The 23,627-nt window shown below is 26.0% G+C and overlaps 2 protein-coding genes across 2 annotated transcripts in view; one reads left to right on the top strand and one right to left on the bottom strand.

The window, feature by feature from the left end:
• Positions 1-3,064, bottom strand: part of LOC100210014 (pre-rRNA-processing protein TSR1 homolog) — a 75,524-nt gene extending 72,460 nt beyond the window's left edge. The window contains exons 1-2 of the mRNA XM_065813701.1: positions 2,824-3,064; positions 2,452-2,606 (exon numbers count right to left, since the gene is read on the bottom strand). Of these exons, the coding sequence (XP_065669773.1) occupies positions 2,452-2,606; positions 2,824-2,941 (273 nt within the window). The 5' untranslated portion in view covers positions 2,942-3,064. The remainder of the gene's footprint in view (positions 1-2,451; positions 2,607-2,823) is intronic.
• Positions 3,048-23,560, top strand: LOC100210609 (zinc finger MYND domain-containing protein 10). Its single transcript, XM_065813702.1, has 16 exons — positions 3,048-3,186; positions 7,179-7,221; positions 7,730-7,795; positions 12,465-12,566; positions 13,345-13,398; positions 19,601-19,680; positions 19,784-19,823; positions 19,942-20,030; positions 20,123-20,163; positions 21,826-21,888; positions 22,023-22,105; positions 22,182-22,271; positions 22,465-22,590; positions 22,863-22,984; positions 23,175-23,300; positions 23,374-23,560. Exons 1-16 carry the CDS (start codon positions 3,092-3,094, stop codon positions 23,444-23,446), a joined length of 1,293 nt encoding a protein of 430 aa, XP_065669774.1. The 5' UTR covers positions 3,048-3,091; the 3' UTR covers positions 23,447-23,560.
• The last annotated feature ends 67 nt before the right edge of the window (positions 23,561-23,627 follow it).

Genomic DNA, 23,627 nt, shown 5'->3' with positions numbered 1-23,627 from the left:
TAAAATAAAACTCAAAAAACAAAAAACTCAAAGCGAAAATTATGCTTTGTTACATTTTTAATTGCATTCCTTTAAAAGTTATCTTTTGAAACGTTTTATTTAAAGTTTTTAAAATCTAAAAACAAAACGCTTTTACAAATTATTTCTAATGATTGTTTAATAAATGAACAAATTTTGTTCAAGTTATTGAAAAGTAAAATTAAATTATTGAAAAGAAAACACTATAATATTTTTAAATAATATAAACATTTTTTTCAAAAAGTTGCAAAAAAAATTGTTAAAAAAAATAACCTAGTCTTTTTAAAATAATAATTTTTGATCATTTCATGCTCTAATTAGTAAGTCAAGTTTAAAAAAAAAAACTTTTGAACATTTCTTTGCAAAAATAGAAACAAAAATAATAAAGCATTGTAATGGGAAGAATTAACTTAACTTATTAATAAGGCCGGGTGAATAAAAAAAAGCAATTGCAGGGCTCAGGGCTTAAGTGATAGTGAAGTACAACATCTGAAAATGCTTCCGGTCTTTAAATTTTTAGCTTTTTAAAAACAGTAACACTGTTTTGATTACTAAAATTAATAGCTGTTATTCAATAAAAAATAGTTAATTTTTAATAAAGTGCCCCGGCCTTATCGACTCTCTGGTCATTTTTAAAGCTCCAGTTTGTCTGGAAAGTAGGGGAATATCTATCACAAGATCCCAATACAAAAAGTGGGGCACTTGCCCTAGTCCTCCCTTACTAATATCTTGGGGCCTGAAAACAATTTTAACATGCACATTTATTGGTACTACAAAAATGCCAAAAATTTCAGAGCTCCAGCTAATCTGGAAGGTTGTTAAAAATCAATTGCAATACTCCACTACAAAAAAGTGTGAACTGTGTCCCATTATCCATATATGGAAATCCATCTACTTGCAGATCAAAATTTTTATATTTTTTGAAAAATCAATGAATATAAAATGATGTGTAATATATAGATCACATGGGTTTCTTGAGCATCAAAATCAGGTATATAAAAAACTGCCTAAATTTAAAAAATTTAAATTGATAAATACAGGTACTTTTTTTTTTTACATTTCTGACCATTTTATTGGGTTCGCCACCCCTGAAAATAGCCAGGTACAAATTTTTAAGTAAAAAGATCAAATATTTTTGAAATTTATGTAACTTGAAACCTATAAATAAACATTGTAATTCTGAAGGGACAAGAGGGGCCTGGCCAGTAACTGTTAAAAGTAAAATGGTCATATTTCAGGATCTTCGTGGAACCAGAGGCTAAAATTTTCAAGGAATTTTATTTTACCAAGTACTCCCAACTGTACAAAAATCAGCAAAAACTAAGATATATGGTGACATTTTTAAAAATATCTGGGTAATTTGACATAAAACTACCCCAATACCAGACTGAAAAAGAGTATTAGATCTGAGTTCTACGACAAATAATTGAAGTTATCTATCTCTTGTTTAGGTTTGATTTTGAGAAATCGAACAAGTTAGTATTAATAGTTATAAATTCTTTAATTGAACAAACTGCTGAAATATATTTTTAAAATATATATTTTATTTATTATTAGTTCTAAGAGGATTATCATTCTGCGGATTAGACAAAAAAACGGAGATCAATACAGAATGTAAACTCAATCTACTCTTGTTTACAATCAAGAATTATTCTCTTGCTAAGTACATTTCATATGCTGTCTAATTTATGAACCTTGTAGGAAAGAGTGCTGTAGAATCGATAGAGATGCTGTAAAACTTGCTGCTTTCAAGAAATCTTACACTTCTTTTCTACAGCAACTTATTGATATGAAGTCTTAAATTCAAATTTTCCTGCTGAAATATTTGTTAATGTTTCTAAGAGCCTTTCAAGAGTTGTTGATTGTGTTTATTGGTCAATAAATATTTTCTATTTAGGTCACTCTTCTTCTGCTTAACAATGATCCTACTAAAATCAAAAAAAAAAAGCAGAGGCTTTTGAGCTTTTGACCAAAATGAACCGACTTGAGCCAACTGTTGATATAGAGGAAACATCAGCAAGAAGTGGTTTGCTAACAACTATTTACATATTCCAATGTTTACATCATAAAATTTGCACATATAAAGAGAAATTTATTCCTTTGTTCTTACTTTTTTTTCAGGAAGAGTTACTACTCATATGCTGAGTAGGCGGAGCCAGGATTTGAACCTTCAATCCTGCTGCTACGGCCAAAAATTATTCCGAACTTTTAGCAGCGCTTTAAATAAAATTCCTGATAAGTTGAATTATGAAACCTGTATTTCAAATCATGCTTAAAAATATTCAGATGCTCAGACAACCAATAACTTTTAACGCCACAGTTATTGATTTGAGCAATTCAAAAACCATTGATATATAATAGCTTCAACATAGTATTATTTATAAATATACAAAGGTTAAAAAACTTAATCATAAATAATAGAAAAAAACTAACTATAACATGAGGAGCGTATGATTCACTATTAATTTTTCGTTTTTTCTCAATAATATTTTCTCTTTTGTTTTTTCTGATCTGATTTATTTGGTGTCGTCTCTGCTTTCTGTCAAGCTCTTTGTTCTTTTTGGGGATTAATTTCAACTCTACTTTACCTGTAAATAAAAAAATAAAGAATAAGTATTAATTCAAAAATTATAAGTTATTATGCCTATGAAAATTCGAAATTATAATAAAATTGTTTTTTACTAAGGTGTTAATTTTTTCTAATTAATAAAGCAAAAACAGATGCTTGAGTTATTCTCAATTAATTAATGTTTTATTGTTATTAAAATTTACTAAAACCGATTAATTTCTTGAAGAAAACCTTACCTTTATTAGATTTATCAAGCTGGCCTTTAGTTTTATGACCTCCATGTTTGTGAGATTTGTTTTGCTGCTTTAACGGACCTGGCTTGTGTTTTTGTTGTTTGTCGTTTTCCGTAGCCATTTTAAATGGAACAATGTGCTTCTAAATGTTTTTTTTGCTCTCACGCACGGAAAGATTTTGAAGATATAATATTATAATTAATAATTTTGCGACGGAGGGTAAAAAAATCAAATTTGAAAAACGACTTTGGACTGTTTATTAGCAACAAAAATGGCTTCTTCCACGTTTGTTGTTTATCCAAATGAAGCTGAGCTTATGATAAAGGAAATGAAAAGTGGTTCTTTAGATCAAGTTGGAAGTAACAAGTAAGACATTTAAATCCAGCGTAGGAGACGTTCATGCATTGTCTTTTATGCTGACAAATTAAAACTTCAAAGTTTACATCAAAATCTTTTATTCTTTTTTTAATTCTTTGACATATCTTTTATTGTTATATATATTTTTGATTATTACTACAGTTTTTGTTGTTTTTATTTTTATTTATTTTTTTTGCTGCCAAATATTATTTTTATTTAATAGTTTTTCTTAATAGTTATTTAATAGTTTATTATTAATTATTATAATATTTAATGATAATAATAACTATTAATTTTTATTATGATTATTGTTGTTATTGTGTTTAATAATTTAGTTCATAAAAATATTAATGTGCCATGACAAGGGGACCCCCACCAACCAAAGAAAAAAATTGAAATAATTTTTATATTGAAAACATGATTAATGTAGATGCTAGATCTTAATCGAATAAAAACTTTTATTGCAAACTTTATCATGTTATTTCTTGAAAAAAAATTTTTTTACTAATGACATAAAAAAAGTTTACATTAACTTTACTTGCTTAAGTTTAACAACTTCCTAAGGAGTGTTAAAAGGTCAACAAAAGATAATTATCTGAAAATTTTTTTGTCAGCAAATTTATAATTTAATAGTTTGAAAAGTGATTTAATGATTAAAATTGATTAAAAGGTTTTTAAGCAATAGTTTTAGACATATTGTTATTTAACAATGAGTAACTGCTAGTAAATAGCAGTTACTTATTGCAACTGTAGTCAGTTCCACAATACGTGCTATACAGTTGACAAGTATTGTAAAATTGACTGCAGTCAATTCCACAATACTTGTCAACTGTATAGCATGACAACTATTGTGTACTGTTTCGTCAGTTAATTTTAAAAACATTTTTTTACTGAATTGCTGAAAATTTTTAAAAATTTGTTACTACAAATGAGTTAAAGTGAATTATTATTCAAATGACAACCTTGTTTAGGCTCCTATAAGCTTTCTTTACTTTTTTTTAAAAAAAAATACTTTCTCCACCGGAATGGCACTAAAACTCACATTATTCCATCATTTAATTCAATTTTCAATAATGTTTATTGTAGTTGTTGTTTAGTTTTTATTTTATATGAAACCACTTTTCCTCAAAGCATATACAAACCATGTAGACAATATAGCAGAAATTTCTAAGTTATAAAGCCCTTAGTTGCTTTATTCACATCTAAACAAGCAAGTTAATAATAATAAAAATTTTAGCTCCTGTGTACCATACTGGACACTAATTGGACTGACTCATTTGATATAGCAAATCTCTCAAATTCTTCTTTATGTTTTTAGCATAACCTTATGATGTAGCTCTAATCTTGTAATTCTTTTCTGTGTTTTAAGCAGAACATTTTGATGTAACGCTTTATGATGAACCACACACTAATATTTATGCATTATTGGTGAAGGCTTTGGAATAGAACCTGGTAAAAAATTTTTACCAGGTTCTATTCCAAATAGCTAGAAACCAGCTAGTATTATGAGAAAAAGGTTAAAAAATAACCCACCAACCCATTGCTTAATTTTATGTCAAAGATATATACAAATACATGTTTTTTGAAAAGTATAATTGCATTCTTTACAATGCAACCCCTGTGGACTAATTTTATGATTCTTGTAAGAGGTAATGTATTCTAAGTAAGTAATCTTTTGGTTTCATTATTATTAATACAAATGAATCAGATAATGTTAACATCAACATCTTTAAAAATATCTTTAACAAATTTTTATCATTATTTCCATCAGATTCTATTCTAGCAAAAACTTGACTTATTACCATTTCACCTTTTGAATTAATATTACCTGCTACAAGTATGCCACCAAATATATTAAACAAATATATTAAAGTACAAGCATACCACCAAATATATTAAACCACTACAACTACCTTCCACATTTTTGGGAACCAGAAATTGATAGTGCTCTATAGCTACTTTATTAAACTTTAAAATTAATATTGCTAGTCTATACCGCTACTAAATTTTTATTTTATTTTACTAAAGAGTTTTTCATATCCATATGGGATGATATAAAGTGTTTTTTTTTTTTAGTATTTTATACTTTATTAAATTTAAATGTACTTAGTGCTGCTACTTTTTTATGTGTAAATTGTAACTTATATTGTTGTCATCAGCATCGGTCTGGTAAGACTCCTTGGATTCTGGCACAAAATCTAATTTTTTGGTATTAATTACATGCAAGAGGTTTCTAGTTATACATTTTTTTACTCCATCTATTGTATCATTCCCTGTGTTATATTCATTGCAGAGGCAGCTGACAACTGGCGGCTTAAATTAGAGGTGCACTAGAAAATGGAAATACTATTAAAATGTAAACATTATAGAAAATTTAGATTGTTATATACATATGCAACAAAATTGATGAACAAAAATGAATATTTTGTGCTTTTATTCATAGTCATTTAAATGCATCTTAGCAGAAGTTCAAACTGGTGATCCCTAATGTTGCCAACTTCAGGGCTGTCTTGATGTCATTTGACATCACAGTACTCCTATTTTGGACATTCCATATCCCCTTGGTTTTTGCAGCTGGCTTTACAAACAATGGCCTGGGGTTTGAATTTCAGTTTAGCACTTTCTGAGTATTGTTACAAGCTGGCAAGTTTATTGTCTGAGCTGCACAACAATAGTGCTTTAGAAAAATGATATCATCATTGCAACTTTCTAGAATTTCTCCAACAAGAAAGGCATCTAACTGACCTGCTCAGGATCCTTCTTCTCTCTCTCTGTTTTTTCTACTGGATTAAACTAAACTTGTCAAAGGCACTAACATAGTTTGAATCATTATCTGTAGATATTGCAACAAAGTGAGGGTTAAAAAACCTAGTTAAAATACCAAATTTCAGTTGACTACAACACTTTTAAATTTTTGAAATTTATTCTGGAACTATAAGCAGTTATCAGTTGACAGATTTTAAAATGAATTGCTTCTACACACTCTCCCGTTTATGCTAAACTCCTAATGCAGGTCAGACATGACATCTTCTAAGAGCTTCCCAGATTGTGTTTCTTTTAACTTCTTGACACTTGAATCCTTGAAGTTGTTTTTGAGAATAAAAACTATAACTAAAAGAATCCCATCATTAAATACAAATGTTTTTGAAAAATGAAAATAAAAAGTAACAAGCATGAGCATTCTTTTGTATGAAGAAATTTTAAATGTAAAAAACATTGAATGCATTGCATTGTTTATTGTTATAATTTATCACTATAAGAAAATTGAAGTTGTTCTGCAGTTGTTTTTTCAAAATTTTTTCAATTATATAAAAGATTATTTCAATAAAATAATAGAAAAGTCAAGATTAATGCGTCTATATATGCACAATATAGTTAAAAAATTGAGCTAGTTGCAGACATTTTATATAACACATTCTGCTTCTTCAAAGTTTTTAAATCAAGTTGCATACATCTGAAATTATTTTAATAACACAGGAAAATTTTGATATTTCAAAAAACTTGTTTTTCTTTCCCTTCATGGTATTTCTTCAATGGTATTTCTAAATTTAAATGGTAGCAAGGTGACACTTTTAATTTTTGTTTGTAGTGACTTCATTAGGCTACCAAATTTTCCTCAACTACTACCAAATGGAATATATATATATATATATGTATATATATATATATATATATATATATATATATATATATATATATATATATATATATATATATATATATATATATATATATATATATTAGGGTGGTCCTTAAAACAACTTTTTTTTTAAATGTCTGCTCAACTACTCAAAATGTGTTCTATATAATAAAATAATATTAGAACTAAAAAATTTTTGAAAAAAAAAACTTCAAAAATAGTCATCATTTTATAATTTTATATATACATATATATATATATATATATATATATATATATATATATATATATATATATATATATATATATATATATATATATATATATATATGTATGTATATATGTGTGTATTGTTTTATAGATGGTGGAAGACACATGAGTTAATTCAAAAGTTGAACATGCAGGTTTGAAAATTATTTCAAATGCTGTTTATTTAATACTCAATATATAAGTTACATAATTTATTGTTTTAAAAAGTTGAATTCCATCAGTTAATTGTTATTAAAACTGTTAATTTAGTTTTTATTTTATTAATTAAAACTGTTAATTTAGTTAATCAAAGGATTTTAACAACCTTTTCAGTTGTTTTTAGCATTCCCACATTGTTCATACATTGATATATGAAAATGCATATAAATATCATTACAGATTTATAGCATTTTCATTTTATTTTTAAAATTTGTTTCATTTTTGAAGTTGTTTCTTTTTATATATTTTCATAAATTATTTCTTACTACATACTTACTGTTTATTATAAAATATTTATTCAATTGTTTTGTTTTTCTGTACTTATTAATTTTTTTTCTTATTGTCTACTTGTTAAAGTGAAACACTTTAATAAGTAAACAATGAGAAAAAATTTTAATAAGTATAGAATGATGAATTAAATGTATGTTTGTTTTCATAATGTAGGCTGTATTAAATGTATCTTCTTGTGCTGATGAGTTTGTTAAAGATTTCCTAGTTTCCTACAATAAGGTATATGTTATATTACCTTACTATACATTATTTCTAATAAACAAATGTATATATTTGTGTATATATATATATGTATGTATGCATTTATGTATGTACGTATGTATGTGTGTATGTATGTATTTATGTATTTATGCATGTATGTATGTATGTATTTATGTATGTATGTATTTCCAGATTAAGGTCTAGATGTTATTAGTATATTCAGCTCTAATAATTATAATGTCAACTTTATTCCAGACACATTTTCAGATTATGAAAAAGAAGATAACAAAGGAAAAAAAAAAAATTTTGTTGTAATAAATGTGATTCACATGAAAATTACTGACAGTCCAAACTTGAACCCTCTATATATTATGATTTTGATTAAGATGTATACTATATAATATTATAACGAAGTTATGGTTTGAATAAAAAATGAGGAAATATTGAGGTGCAACTGCAATTTAATAACCAAAAAAAAAAAAATCTAATAATTTTAAAATATGCTCCATTTTGTTATGATGTACAATAATTTAGGAATTCTAAACTAGAAAATATATTTTTCATTTTGTATATATTTTATTTGTTTTTGAAACACTTGACCAAAATGATATTCAAGATAAAAATCAACAACCTTGCTACTCATAACAGTAACAATACTAAAACTTCTTTAGTAAAAATGATGATAATGGCGATATGCAAGAAAAAGTACTTGAAATCTGGAATTACTTGATGATATGCTGGTGGGCAAGATAATTTTTACATTTTTTTTGCTAAGAAAGTCATAAAAAAAAACGCTTATTTTGATCACCCTTTGCGTTTAACAGTTAACAATATATTAAATTGCTGTAATCTAGTATAAAGTTCCGAAATGCATTTGAGAAGGCTTTATTGTTACTTTTATCTAAATACAGCATCTCAAAATAATTATTCAAAAGTTTACTGATCAACATTATCTGAAATAAAAAAATAAAAAGTAGGCCATCATTTTCTAGTCAATTAAATTTTCAGTATATTTTTATCTAATTTTTCAAGCATAACACTTTATGCATTATACTTTTTGTGTTTATGCCATACACTATTGGGTTTATGTTGTTATAAAGCCAAATAATGCATAATAGGTTGTTTTGAAAATCACAATAGGTTGTTTTAAAAATCACAATAGGTTGTTTTGAAAATCACAATAGGTTGTTTTGATAATCACAATAGATTGTTTTGAAAATCACAATAGGTTGTTTTGAAAATCGCAATAGGTTGTTTTGAAAATCACAATAGATTGTTTTGAAAATATTAAAGTTTGATATTAGTTGTACAATTTTCTTTTTTACGTTTTGGTATTTTTATTATTTTATTTTTATTATTTTATTTAGAGTTTTAATTTTAATTATTTTATTCCAAAACTATTATTTTTAAAAACTGTTAAAACTATATTTTTTAAAAACTGCTAAAACTATCTTTTTAAAAAGTTACTAATATGCAATACATTTCTAACCATTTTATCTTAGAAACAGCGATTCATTGACAATAAATAATGTTTAACATACAAGAGTTATGTACATTATTAAGTGAAGATTTATGCATTTAGTACTGTATATTAGTAAAAAAAAATATTAGTAAAAAAAAATTATAAAAACAATATATAAAATAAGAACAAACTTTAAATAAACGTAGTTTATTTAAATTTTAAAAAGTTTTAAGTTTACTTATCTTATTAAAAAACCAGCTGTGAAATTGAAATTTGGAACACCTTAAAAATTTAATTCACTTGTCATGGAATGATTTTTACACAATATTCGTTTTGATTAAATTATTATATTTTAACTTATCAATAACTTAAGTAAACCAAGTCTGAAACTATCACTTAATGTTTTCATTTTTTAAACTGTAGGATGCGGGTATTGAAATAATCATTGTTTATATTTTATATATTTATATATTATAGAAAATTTGTAGTTACTTTAATGGCATCATTATAAATTTGAAGTTGAAAAAGTATTCTGATATGATAATTTAAGTGTAAAACTTTAACAAAAAATTTATTTTATGGTTATTTACTTAATGATTGTTATAGTTTTAAAACAAAGTTTATTCCATCAATCAAAATCATTTGGTATATCTGCTTATTCAATATAATTTTGGTGTTAATATAACAATTTTAGTTTGTTTTTTTTTTAATATTTTTATTATAATAAAAGTTTAAATTGTAGTTGTTCCCTATCCAATTGAATCAACCAAAATTGATTTGGAAGATCAAATCATTATTTTTTCTATAAATAACAGATCGTTCGTTATTAATTAGCCATTATTTCAAGCACTCTATATATGAAGAAGATTTATTACAGCAAAAAAATTTCTTCTTTTTTCTTCATTTTAAAAGATGGGTATGTTGGGTATATGTATATATACTTCATGACTAAAAAAGTTGTTTTTTCCCTGTTCTAATATATACATCATTGGCCATAAATTAGAGCTCACTTTTTTTTTTTTTATAAAACATTAATTCAAAATAAAATGAAATAAAAACAAAACTTATTTTTTATATTTTATTTTTTAATATTATAAGTAAAATCTATATACATTATGGAAATCAAAAAAATAAATTTAAACATAATGGTCTTGATACCAAAAAATGAAAAATAATGAAACATGTTATATTATTTTGAAAAAAAGGTTGGACAAAAGTTAAGATTATATTTCAAATAATATATAAGAACAACAATTTACAAATGGAAAACCATAAAAAAGCATTCTAATATTTTGTAGAACCTCCTTTCTTATGTAAGCATTGGTTTACTCTCTTTAGCATCGAATTTACAAGATTTTGAGTTATTTTTTTAGACACATTGTCAAGCAGTTTCCTTATTTCAATTTTTAATTGCTCAACATTTAAAATTTTGATTTTTCCAAGATGATGATCTAACAATGACCATAAATTTTCTATACAATTTAAGTCAGGGCTGTTAGCAGGCCAAGACATTATCGATATTTGGTTGTTGATAAACATTGTTTGCATATTTTTGCTGTATGGCATGGCGCACCATCTTGTTAATATATGATATTACTGTTTTCTTCTTTAAATATATCAATTGAGGGAAGAAGCCAATTATCTAAAATTTCAATATATCTATCAACATTAAGTCTACCTTCAAATAATTGATAGCATCCAAGTCCTGAATAATTCATGCAGGCCCAAATGCCTATACTCCCACTACCTTGCTTAGTTCGTTTTAATGTACAATTCGAATCAAATCTCTCTTTAAGTGATCGCCTCAGCATAACACGGCATTTTCGCATATCAACCTCAACATTCATTTCGTCAGAGAATATAACATTTTGCCAATTGCAATCAGGCCACTTTTTATGTTGATTGCACCATGCAATCCTTGCTTTTTGCTGTTTCTTTGTTCATTTTGTAACCTTTTTATTATTTAATTTATTTGTGTTTTTATTAGTACTATTTAAAACAAAAAACAAAAAAGTATCAGAAATAATAAATGCAGATGATAATAAAATCAAAGTTATTGAAAAAAATCATGAATATATTACTTAAATTTTAAAAATAAAGCAGTGAGTCTTAACTTTTGACCAACATAAAAAATAAAAATTTTATAGTAGTTGTTATCAAATTATTTATAATTAGGAGTACAAAATAAATTTTAAAGAAACCACATGTCAATAAAACAGTAAACATGATACTTATTATTTAATACTAATAAAATATTGAAAAAGTATAATATTTTTTAAAATAATTTCAATCAAACAGGATTTAAAAAAAAAAAATAGTGAGGTCTAATTTATGGCCAATAATGTATATGCTTATATATCCAAAAAAAATTTTAGACAAAAAATGTAAATAAATTAATAAATAAGACAAACTTTTTAATTATGAAAATCATTTTATTAATAAAAGCAATACATGCTTCAACAACCACTTGCCATCTTCAGTTGAAATTAAGTTTTTAAAATATGCATTAATACCTATAAAGAGGATTAAAAAAACAATGCAAAATGTAATTATCTGTGTACAAACTATTAATGATATAATAGCAAAATACAATGGAATCTAATTTATAGAAGTAATGAAAGAATATGTTAAAAAGATAAACCATATATATTCAAAGTGATATCTAAACAGACAGTGTCATTTTGTTTAACCTGTTTATTTATATTATGTTTTAACTATTCTATGAACATACTTTAAGTTTTTAACTCGAACTTATTAGATGTTTAAAGCAGATAAAATAAAATTATTAGATGAATCTAAAACGAAAAAAACACTTATAATTTAATTGCATAAAACAATTTTTATTAGCATGGAAATGTTTATAGATATGAGACTTTTGTCCCTCTTGTAATGTTTAGATATCCACATCTTTAGATTGCGAGTAGTTTTGCCTATATACCAGAAGTTACATTTTGCACATATGAATTTTCACATAAAAAGCAAGATGCCATTTAAAATCCAAATTGGTATTGGCTATTTGTTCCTTAAAGTAAACATCAAAGGAAATAAAAAACATAAAGGAAATTAAAAAAATGGTTATGAAAGAAAAGTACTAAATTTATCAACTTAAGATATACAAGTCAAGACTATATATCGATTTTATATAAGATATTTGAATATGTTTGTTGAATATAAAGTTGATAGGGAAAAATTTTTTTTTACTTTTATGCTTCTAATTTTTTTTAGATGATAATCTTGATTTATGATCTAATCAAGTCAGAAGTGTGGACAGAAAAAGTGTTTCCTTATCTTAAATCAACTAATTCAAGTATGTCTGTTTATATGACTGTAAGTAATTTTGAAAAGTCATTTTTATTTTTATCATAGGTTTTAATTTGACATAATATACATAATCAACAGACATTTTGAGATGTAGTTGAAATGCAGGATGATACCTTGCAGTTATTGAAAGATGACACTGATAACCAGAAAGAAAACCAGAATAAGTATTTCTTATTCTGGTACTCTTGTAGACTACTTTTGTACAAAAATTAAACAGACGTCTGTAAAATCTATTGACATGATATAAAGTATTCATAAAAGACTTAAATTCATATCAGTTTAAAATTTAAACATAAAAAAATTTAAAGTTCATTTTATGTAAAGGAATGTTTTTTTTCAAAACTATTGTTGATTTTAATTGGTAAATCAGAAATCGATTTTTAAATATTTATTTATTGAAACACTTTTCTAATTTATTGAAAAATTTTTTGTAGAAAAATCAACTTGAACTCAATTTTAAAAGTTTTTTTTTTAAAATATTTATAAATTTTTTAATGTTAATTCACCTACCCAAGGCTGAGAAGGTCACTATAGTCGAGTAGGCTACTTTAGCTGTGTTTACAATCCTCTCTTAACTCTGAAACACAAACCTTGACGAACAAAGCCGCATGGAGAAACAAGTTGATACTTTTTTCTCCATGCGATGGGAAGTGGAGCTGCAATTTGATGGCTTTTTTAACTGATTGTTATTTTAATATATTGTATTTTAAAATTATTTTATAAATGATATATTTAATTTTTTTTTTTTACTCATAATTTTGTTTATTTTTGTTATTTTTTTTAGTTGTTTCATGAAGTCACTGTTTTAGGTTTACTTGAAACATCCTTATTTTACAAGGTAAGTATATTTATTTAAATCTTAGTTAACACTGTTTTTTATTACATTTTGACAAGCCAAACTTCTCCTAAAGAAGGTACAGCTCTAAAACTCAGTTTTAATGATTCTGAGGCTGGTCTGTAGTAAGGTTTTCTGAACTCTCAAAGAAACCTTGTATAATAGTATTCGAGTTTTTTTTTTTTTTAATTTTTTAAATATAAGAAAGGGTTCTGTCTCTCTTTTAATGAAAAATTTTATATTAAAATGCCCCCTCCCCTTCCCCTCCCCCACCCCCACTCCCCATCCCCACACACATGTAAGCATTACTCGCAGGTTATAAATTTATTTGGGTACAGGGACCAAAGCCCACGTGGTATAGATGTTAGCCCCACATGGTGTAGATGTTAAGGGCCAAAGCCCCACGTGACAGTTTCTTGTGCTAAATCCCACAGGGTTGGTGACTATTACTCCGGTAGTTGGTAGTGGTGTAAAAGTTAAAAATTACCAATTAATATGTAACAATGCCCCACATGGTATAGATGTTAAAAAAAAGTGTAGTTAGGGGTTGAGAAAAAGGTGCGTGACAAATCCCATTAAATTTATTGATAGGGGGTATAGCTAATATAATAAATGTGAAAAGTATATATCAATTAAGTATATATGCAAAAACAGAAAATAAAAGTGAAAATAAATATGGCGCAAAATAAAGGAACATTTAGACATTCAAGAGCATATATAGAAAGAGAAGATTCTCATTCTCGACAGTATAATGCAGAAGATGCAGATTTTCATGTCGAAAAAGGATTCTCTGTTCAAGTGGAAAGGTGATCACTGCTCTTGTGTAAAAGAAAAAAGACTTTGCCAAGGCCTTTTACAAAGTCCATTTAAAAAGCCCCACATGACAATGCCCCACGTGTGATTAAAAGCCCACGCGTGTTGATTAAAAACATGCACTATATATGATAGGGGTATAGACATTATTTATAATCAAAAATAGGAGTTTAGGATACCTACTTTTTTTTTTTTTTTCTATCTATGTTATAGAGATAGGTAATTTTGTAGAGATAAATATAGGTATCTATATTTACCAATCTTTACAAAAGATCCTTTTTCAAAACAAATTATTTACTGTAATAATATTTACTGAAACATGATATTTTATTTCTAATAACAAAAAACAAATATTAGTTAAGTATGAATGTAAAAATAAAATTTTATTTTTTATACAAAATTTTAATTAAAGTATTAAACAAATCTTGTTCTTAATTAAAGTTCAATCTCTTTTTTATTTTCATTTTGGTAGCTCTCAAAGTGGCAGATGGTATTTCATAGCTGATATTTTATAGCTGTAAAATATTAGAGTATTAACAGTGCCACGTTGTGCATAGAAGCTGCTCCTACTAGTTCTTTTAGTGTACATTACCAAGGGCTTATAAGGAGTCCTTTGTTATGACTTTAGGTTAATTAGCAGGATTAAGGTAAGCATATACCTTTTTCTTAGGGTGTCATACACTATCTATGATTGAGTCAAATTCTCTAATTATCTAAAACAAGAATAATTTCTAAAAACATTAAACAAAAAAAAACATCATTATGGCCATATTGTTTTAATTTATCCTTTTCAAATAAAACTACAGAGTAACTTTTCATCTTTTGATTCTTGTCTTAAACAAAGTTTACTAGACCTAAGTTGCTAAATTTGAGCCTCTGTCCCGTCATGTGTGTTTTGCTGTTCTTCATCCTCACCAAATAACCTCTTCAGTAAATCTGTTGTAAATAATTGTATTTTCTTTGAAGGCATAGTACTATTTACAAAAGAATTTAATAGCTCTTCTATTTCTTGGTTTTTACGGCTATTTATTCGAGTTTTCATTGTCATTAATAGAACTCTACTTAAATTACCATTGGATTCTTTTAATTTTCTTAACATAAAATTAATTGCTAATCAGGCTGTTGCAAGATTAGCATCGCCTCTGCTAAGAGCTTCAACTGTTAATTTAATAGGCTTTGGAGTATTTTCCAATTCATTTATTAATTCAATATTAATATTTTCTATTAAATGTACGCTTTCAATATCTTGCAGAGTTTCTTTAATGATATAAAATAATTTCAAAAATCTAGATATCATTTGGATCATTGAGTTCCAACAAGTTCTTATGTCTAACACTAGCTGAAGTTCATTTCCTAAAACTATTTTGATCTTTTCTTGCAAAATATTATTTTTCGCAGAAGAACTTTTAAAAAATTTAAAAATTGTACAAACACTTTTTATATTTTCTTCTACACTACCTAAATTTGTTAATTTAACTTGTCTGTACTCTTCGACATCACCGCCACTCTCGTCAGAATAATAATTTTTATCTTGATCATCATTTATATCATCTTAACCATGGTCATTTCTATCTCCATCAACGTCATCTTCATCTTGCAAGACAGTAATACTTTTCTTTTTATATAGTACATCACAAACAGCTAAGTGTATAGTGTGATTCAAACACAAATTATAGAGACTAGGAGATTCTCGTCCAAATTTTATCATTACACTTGCACTGTCCCCGGTTGAACCAGCTATATGCTTTTTAAAATTAATATTATGTGTTTAAATATTGTTCTACTTTTTCAACTAACTGTATAGCTGTACACGAGTTAAAAATTCTCACTAAATCCAGATTATAAACTTCAGAGTCAATTCCATGCAAATCGATATTGAGATATTTCTGAATTTTCATACTCGTCCATTCATCAATTGTAATGCTAAATCGTCAACCTTCTTTAATTTTTTCTTGTAACAATTCTAATATTTCCAACTCCTTTTTTTCATAAAACTTATGAATTAAATTCATAACATCTCTTTCGGTTTTAGGAAGATTATAACTTGATTTTACTAAACTTTCACAAATAAGACTAGACTTTGTAATCGCCCTAACTGATATACCATCAAGAGCGGCCATTATAGCCTTTCTTGCGACGAAAACGAAAGTGTCGATAGTTTTAAATCGTTTGGTGCCAGAATTTTTTTTTATTTCTTCCCATGTTGGTAAAAAAATTCCATGTTTAATCATTGATGGAGTATTTCCATCTTTGTTTGATATTATTGTTGAACACTTATAGCATTTTTCTAGTAAAATTATGGTATTTCACTTTTTTCCTAAAATAGAAAAGTAATTAATAAATGAAAAGTGTTTTTTTTTTTTTTTAAGTTTTTTAAATATGCGCTAAAAGATTTGATTAGAAAGATTGAAAGAAATATTGAAGTTAATAAGATAACTTATTAACTTCAATCTTTCTAATCAAAAGTTTTTATATTAGCGAATGCTTTTAAAACATTTGCTAATATAGAAACATTTTATATTAGCAAATCCTTTAAAGCATTCGCTTATATATAAAAACATTTGATTAGAAAAATTTTAAGTAATGAAGTTAATTCTTTTAGTGTGTATTTGGACATACATGGAAACATACATAAACTTGAATGTTCTCAAAACATCTAAAAAGCTGTGGCCAAGTTTAAGTTAGATTCACAAACCCTACTACTATATTTTTCTAGAAAAGGTACGAATCCAGCTTGAAGACGCACCGCTGCCTACAAAACAAGGCAAAACATTCAAAGCATAAGACTCGCCGAGCCTTAAACCGGGTATCGGATTCAGGTGTTTACCCACAGACTCGCCAAGTCCGGGTACCCAGAACCGAAAAAGCCTAACTGCAACTGTTCCTTCGTACTTTTTAACTTTTGTTCGTCTAGTTTTTTTTCTCGATCATTGATGGTTTAGAATGCTGTCACAGCTTCATGTTTTTCTGATTCATACATTTAAGTTTTTTAAATCTTCTGTCAATCACATTCTTTTTAACTCTTATTGAAATGTTTAAGGTATTTAAAGCATACAATAAGAAATATCTCTTAAATATCTAACTCATACCTTATCTTAATAGCATCTTAATATCTATTAAATATAAAACAATTAGACAACTTCTTTCACAACAGAATATCAATTATTTGGAACAACTTGTTTAGAGATGTAATAAATTCAAACTCAATTATTTTTTTCATTTACAAGATTGACTCAATATTCAAATATTAGAAGCTAATGAAAAAAAATGATACTATACAAATTTTATTGAAAAAAACATTTTGTTCATGTTATTTTTTATTTAAACATTTGTTTTTATCTCAAAAATAAAAAAATTCAAAGTTGTTTAATTAGTTTAATGATGAATATAGATTATTAAATTGTCTAATTTTACTTTCTTTTATTATTGATAACAGCAGAAAGAGTAAAAAAGAGAATGTATCAGTTTTAGATAACTTTTAGTTGATTTATATACATAAATAACATTTTCTCACTTATATTCTTTAATCGTAGTTTTATGTCTTAAAGTTCTTTAAAGTTTTTAACCTGCATTAGTGCTGGATTAAGATAAACTGGGGCCTTAGGCACTAAAATCTTTGTAAGCCCTATTTTTACATTAAAAAAGATACTTTTGCAGGATTATTTAGTAATAAAGTATGTATGTTCTTAAATGTATATATTTACAAATGCACATAAGCCTTTTCTTCATAAATATAAAAACTATGACATAAATCTGGTATTTATTTTTTTAAATATATTACATGTTGTTATTATTTTTTTTAATATTACACATATTTTTATATACATTTATAATTAACAATTACAAAAACAAGTTGTAAAGAATATCACAACTTAAGAAATCAACATTTATACAATTAGCCCTTAAAATATTTTTCCTATATCTTTTATCAATAACGTCATTAATGATATTATGAAAATTAACTCTCAAAGAATATTTGATTTGATAGACATCAAACTCTCTGTGTCTAATCTCTCCTGAAACATGGTACTTCTAGTTTTAGCAAACCCATATAATTCCTATTATCTGAAACACTAAAATGTTTATTTGTTCTGCGAAAAAGTAAACCTCCCTCGATAATGTTACAATGAACGGTATAAATTGTTTCTTTTCATTAATTTTTTCTGTCTGGAATTGAAGTTGCAGGTCATAATATAAAACAAATCTTTGTTTTCTCTGAATATATGTCAAAATGCATTTTCTTTGAAGAAATATCTTATCATGTTGATGTAATTTAAAAATATTCTTCCAATCATTAAATCCATTGCCAGTAAGTTTGTTTGACTTTTCATTAGGCATAAAATGCTTACAAGGAACATACACTTGAATGCACAAACAATACACACGACCAGTTGTTGGTGGCATTCACGCAAAAACCTTTTGCCATTTTCTTTTTTCCCATAAAGTGTCTTCTCTGAACAACACACTATCCTGGATTCTGTATCCTAAAAAATCTGTATCTGTAATTTTGTATTGAAAACTTGAATGGTCCAGAATGATTTTGACACTTTTTTGGAACACGGAATTGCTCTATTTTTCAAGATTAGTTATATAACTGTTCTTCTCAATAGTATCTTCTCAATAATATCTTCTCAATAGTATCTTCTCAATAGTATCTTCTCAATAGTATCTATTTAAATTTTGCTCAAGATCATTCAAATAGCTATCAATCTGATGGTTTAATTCATTTTGATGAACACAAGAATCGCTGCTGTTGAAATGATCAAATTTGTCTATTTGTGGTTCAACCTGCAAATTTACTAACACTGCTATAAATATGCATTTCTAAATGCTTCGAATTTAATGAAACATACACTAAGTAAAAATTAATTTCTTACAAATTTATTACTAACAGTTTTGATTTGTTCACTGGATGGTAAAGATTGGGAAATTGGAAGGAAAAAAACCTTTGAAAAATGATTTAATTTTGGAATTTTACCTGGGTCAGCTGCATACTGATTTTTTTTTTATCCACTAGTTTTAATATTAAAATAACTACTTTGAAATTTATTTTCTTTGCTTTTTATAAAACATTCTTTTAAGTTTTAAAGTTTCTACAGACAAAAGTGCAATCAGTTTAAAAATAAATTTATTTTATGCCAAATTACTAGCTGCAGAGTTACCTTTTACAAAAATATTTCAAGTATTATTCAAATTAAATATGTTTTTAAAATTTTGAAACATCCCATTTTTGAGGTTTCCAGGCCATGACCTAATCTGTTCTATTCGATAATCCAGCAATATGTATAAATCCAGTAATGTAGTTAATTTATAATTATCATTTATTTTTAGTCAAAATTTTGCTTATTCTTTTACATTTTTTTTTATGTTTTTTTTTTTCTATTTAAAATAGGAGTGCTGCGAATCAGCAGGAGATGTACTAGTTGATTTGGTTGACTACATTCAACGAAAAATTACTAGCCTTCTTTTAAAGTAGATATTTTTTATACTTATACTTTATACTGCCGAGTATATAATGTTACTAATGTCAGTGTATTATTTGATTCTCTAATTGATTTATATTTGTTGAGTTAAGATACATTGATGGAAAAAAAGTTGAAGAAGCAGTTAATGATGTACGTCTTCATTGTTTTTTGAAGTAAATATGTTATTAAAAAAATAAATTTACAAAAATGTTGTTTGAATTTACAAAAATGTTTGAACTTATGTTGTTTGTTTTTTTGTTTTATTAAGGATCTTGAAAATCAAAATAATGATATTCAGTTTACAATACAAATGAAAGTCATTTCCATTCTTAGATATATATCTGATCATATTGATATGTAAGAAAATAAATATATTTTTTTAAATAAATTTGAATTGTAAAATTAAATATCAAATCATAACTTTGTGAGAAATAAAACATTTTTTTCAGAGTTCCTCTTAGTGTGTTGAATAGAATTTTGGATAAATATGGTAAGTATAAGATGAGCAAAAATATAATTAAAAGTATTTTAAGGCATAAATATATTATTATGTTAATTATTATGTTATATATAATACTGCTATTATCATATAAGGTAAGTATGGGTATTAAGGCTCACCTAACAGACTTTTGGTCATTTAGGCTTTAAAAATTAAGTTTAAAAAAATATTTTCGATTGCTGCTTAAGATTAATCATTCCTTGATGTAAAAATCTTATCTGCATATTGAGGAAATAATTATAACAAAAGTTATTCATGTTTTTGTAACATACCTTAATTGGGCCTTATTACCCCCTTATGGGGGTAATAAGGCCCATGTAAAAAATAAAAAAATAAATAAAGAAAAACCAGAAAAAAGTTTGGAAACATTCTTTTAATGCATAGTTTATCTCACATTTATAAAATAATAAGTAATCTTGCATATTTATATACTTTAAAAGAATCAATTTTTTATACAACAGAGAATAACAACAGAAAATTAAAAAATTCAATAAAGAAATGTTACAAAGAAAAACATTATTCTTTGCAGAATGGACATACTAATTCTTCCTCATCTTCAGAATCATACCCCATGCCTCGTGGTACCATACTTTACATTTACAACATTGTCACATACTTTCTACAGACTTTTGCTGGCATAACAAACAAAACCAATCATTCACATCCACACTTACAGACTTACTTTTCTTTGCACTTGGTTTTCCTTTGCCTTTATTCTTTTTATTAACAGGTTTAGAAGTGGAAGATTGAGAATAATCTTTTTTCAGGTCTTTAGAAACATTTGCTTTTCCTTTGCCCTTATTCTTATTATAAACAGCTTTAGAAGTAGGAGATTGAAAATCTTCTTTCGTTAGGGCTTTAGCAACATAGTTAAAACTTTTTTTGCGACCGACCATAGCCATATTTTTCTTTTTAGCAGGACTCGGCATTAAATCATTGAAACTTGCATTAAGATTAATTTCAGGTTGATCGACTGAAACTGTTGAGGGACTGGGTTGGGTGACTGAAGCTGGTGAAGGACCAGATTCAGTGGGCCGATTTTTAGTGGGCCTTATTACCCGCTTTGAACCTGTTACGTTTATCGATAATGTATTCTTTTGTTTCAACACTTGCATAAATATTACATGATGAGTAATGATAATGAATAAGTACTTAACGCAAATAAATGCAATTGAAAAAAATAGAAGCTTTATAAAATATTGTAAAATGTAAAAACACGTATCTTAAAAATTAGACTTAAGCAATTTTTGACGAAACTAACAAAGTAATCTTGCTTTGTCGAACGCGCGGTAAAGAAATGCTGATTTTTTTTTGCTGCCAGTGATGAAACCAGATAACTCTAATATTTTAATGTCGAAAAAAAGTTTCACAATTTATTTTTTCCCTAAGTTTGGATTAGTGGGCCTTATTACCTGCCGGGCCTTAATACCCATACTTACCTTATATGTTATATTAAATGAGTATTAGTTCAGGTTTGTCTCATTCCATTATGTTTAAAAAAAATGTTTTTTAATGGGATTTAACTATTTGGATTTCGAATTTTTTCCTGAAGTTTATATACATGGATAGTTTTATTTATTTATATATTCATAGCTAAGTTTGTTTTTATTAACTATTGAACGTTGTATAATAAAACTTGTGTTAAAATTTTAGATATGCCATGTATGTTAGTTCAACTTATTGAAAACTCTCCATGGAAAAGAATAAATAATTCAGGTATAACAAAAAACTTCCCGGAACTATTTATAATTAATAAAGAACAGAATGTACTATTGTTATTATTAAAATTAATTGCAACCATGAAATTTAATTTTCAGGAAATTATTACAACCATGAAATTTAATTTTCAGGAAATTATCAATTATTTACTGACAATAAATGGTGTGATGTTGCAGAAGATGAAAAACACATTGTCAGTAAATTGGAAGGACAAGTATACTTATTTGAAAAATTGTTTGATGTTTTTGATTTCATTTTTTTTTTTTTAAATAGGCATTTTTTATTTAAAGGTATGGATAACTCTTTATCAACTTTTATTGCATCCTGAATGTCAAAGAAAGTATGATTTCAATGTTTATAGAAAATCCCAAATATTAAAGGTAACCTGAGCTCATGTGAGGTTTTAAATGTTTGCACCACACTACTTACATATCCGAATACCTTTCATCATTTATATGAGGATATTACTATATTATATTCAGTTTTTTTTTATTATATTCAGTGTTATATTTTTTTATTTTTATTTTAATAAACTTTTATTGTTTACATATAAATTTTTAATTTCTTATTTAGTTACGTCGTCATTTAAATGAAGTTGTTCTTGAACAGATAAATTTTTTAAAAGATTTTCAACGCTTTGTAGAAATGTTGTCAGTAATGAATCCACCACAAATTAAAGAATGTCTGATAATTGAACAAGTAGGTTAATATTAATATTAAACATATATATATATATATATATATATATATATATATATATATATATATATATATATATATATATATATATATATATATATATATATATATATAAACATAGTACAATAAAATACATATTATACTGTTGTATTATGCTTTATAGTTATTTGGAAGTTATGTAGTTATTGAAAGTTATATTGTTGGTTGAAAATTGTTAGTTATTGATAAAAAATAAAATTAACTTGTTATTGTATACACTTCATATTCACTAGATTCCAACAATTCGTATAAAAATTGAGTCAGATTTTAAAGATAAATGGAAGAAAATAGCTCATGACCAAGCTTCAAATTATTATACGTTGACTAACGAACAAATGAAAGAGCGCGCTCAAAGGTTTTTAAAATCTTATAAAAATCTTCATAAAAATGTTTCTTATAAAAATTCTTATAAAAATGTTTACGAATTATATTAGATTTTTTGTTCATTCTACTATACCATCTGATAAATAACTTTTTTCATCTGCCATATAACTTGCCATCCATCAGTTGATATTACTCCTATCAGTTTTTGTTTGTTTTTTTAGCCTTTCAACTACGTACAACATCGATCTTTTAGAAAATTTAATTAATGAACCCCCTACTTGTGCTTATTGTCATGGTGAAGCTATGAAAAGGTGCTCAAGATGTCAAAACGAATGGTATTGTTCCAGGTGAGTTTTTTTAATTTATTACGTTTTATTTTATTATAAACAAATTCTTTTTACTTATTGTTATTTTTTTAAGACCGTGCCAGGTAAGTCACTGGAATAAACATAAAGAGTTATGCAATATGATGGCTGCAAATGCTCAAAAATGATCTATAAAGAACATATATTTGTCTATGCATGAAAATTTAAAACCCAGGATTATTTGTAGAAAAATAATTAAATGCAAAATAAATGACGTGTGAATTAGTTTAAAAAGAGAAAAAGCTTTTCATTTATTTTAGTAAGTTTGTTTGTTGCTGTTGTTATTTTTTTTGTTAGGGGAGGGGGGTG

This window comes from Hydra vulgaris, chromosome 12, assembly GCF_038396675.1.
Source record: "Hydra vulgaris chromosome 12, alternate assembly HydraT2T_AEP".
NCBI classification, from domain to species: domain Eukaryota; kingdom Metazoa; phylum Cnidaria; class Hydrozoa; order Anthoathecata; family Hydridae; genus Hydra; species Hydra vulgaris.
The sequence above is the reverse complement of the archived record's forward strand: the minus strand, read 5'-3'. Positions and strand labels throughout refer to the sequence as shown.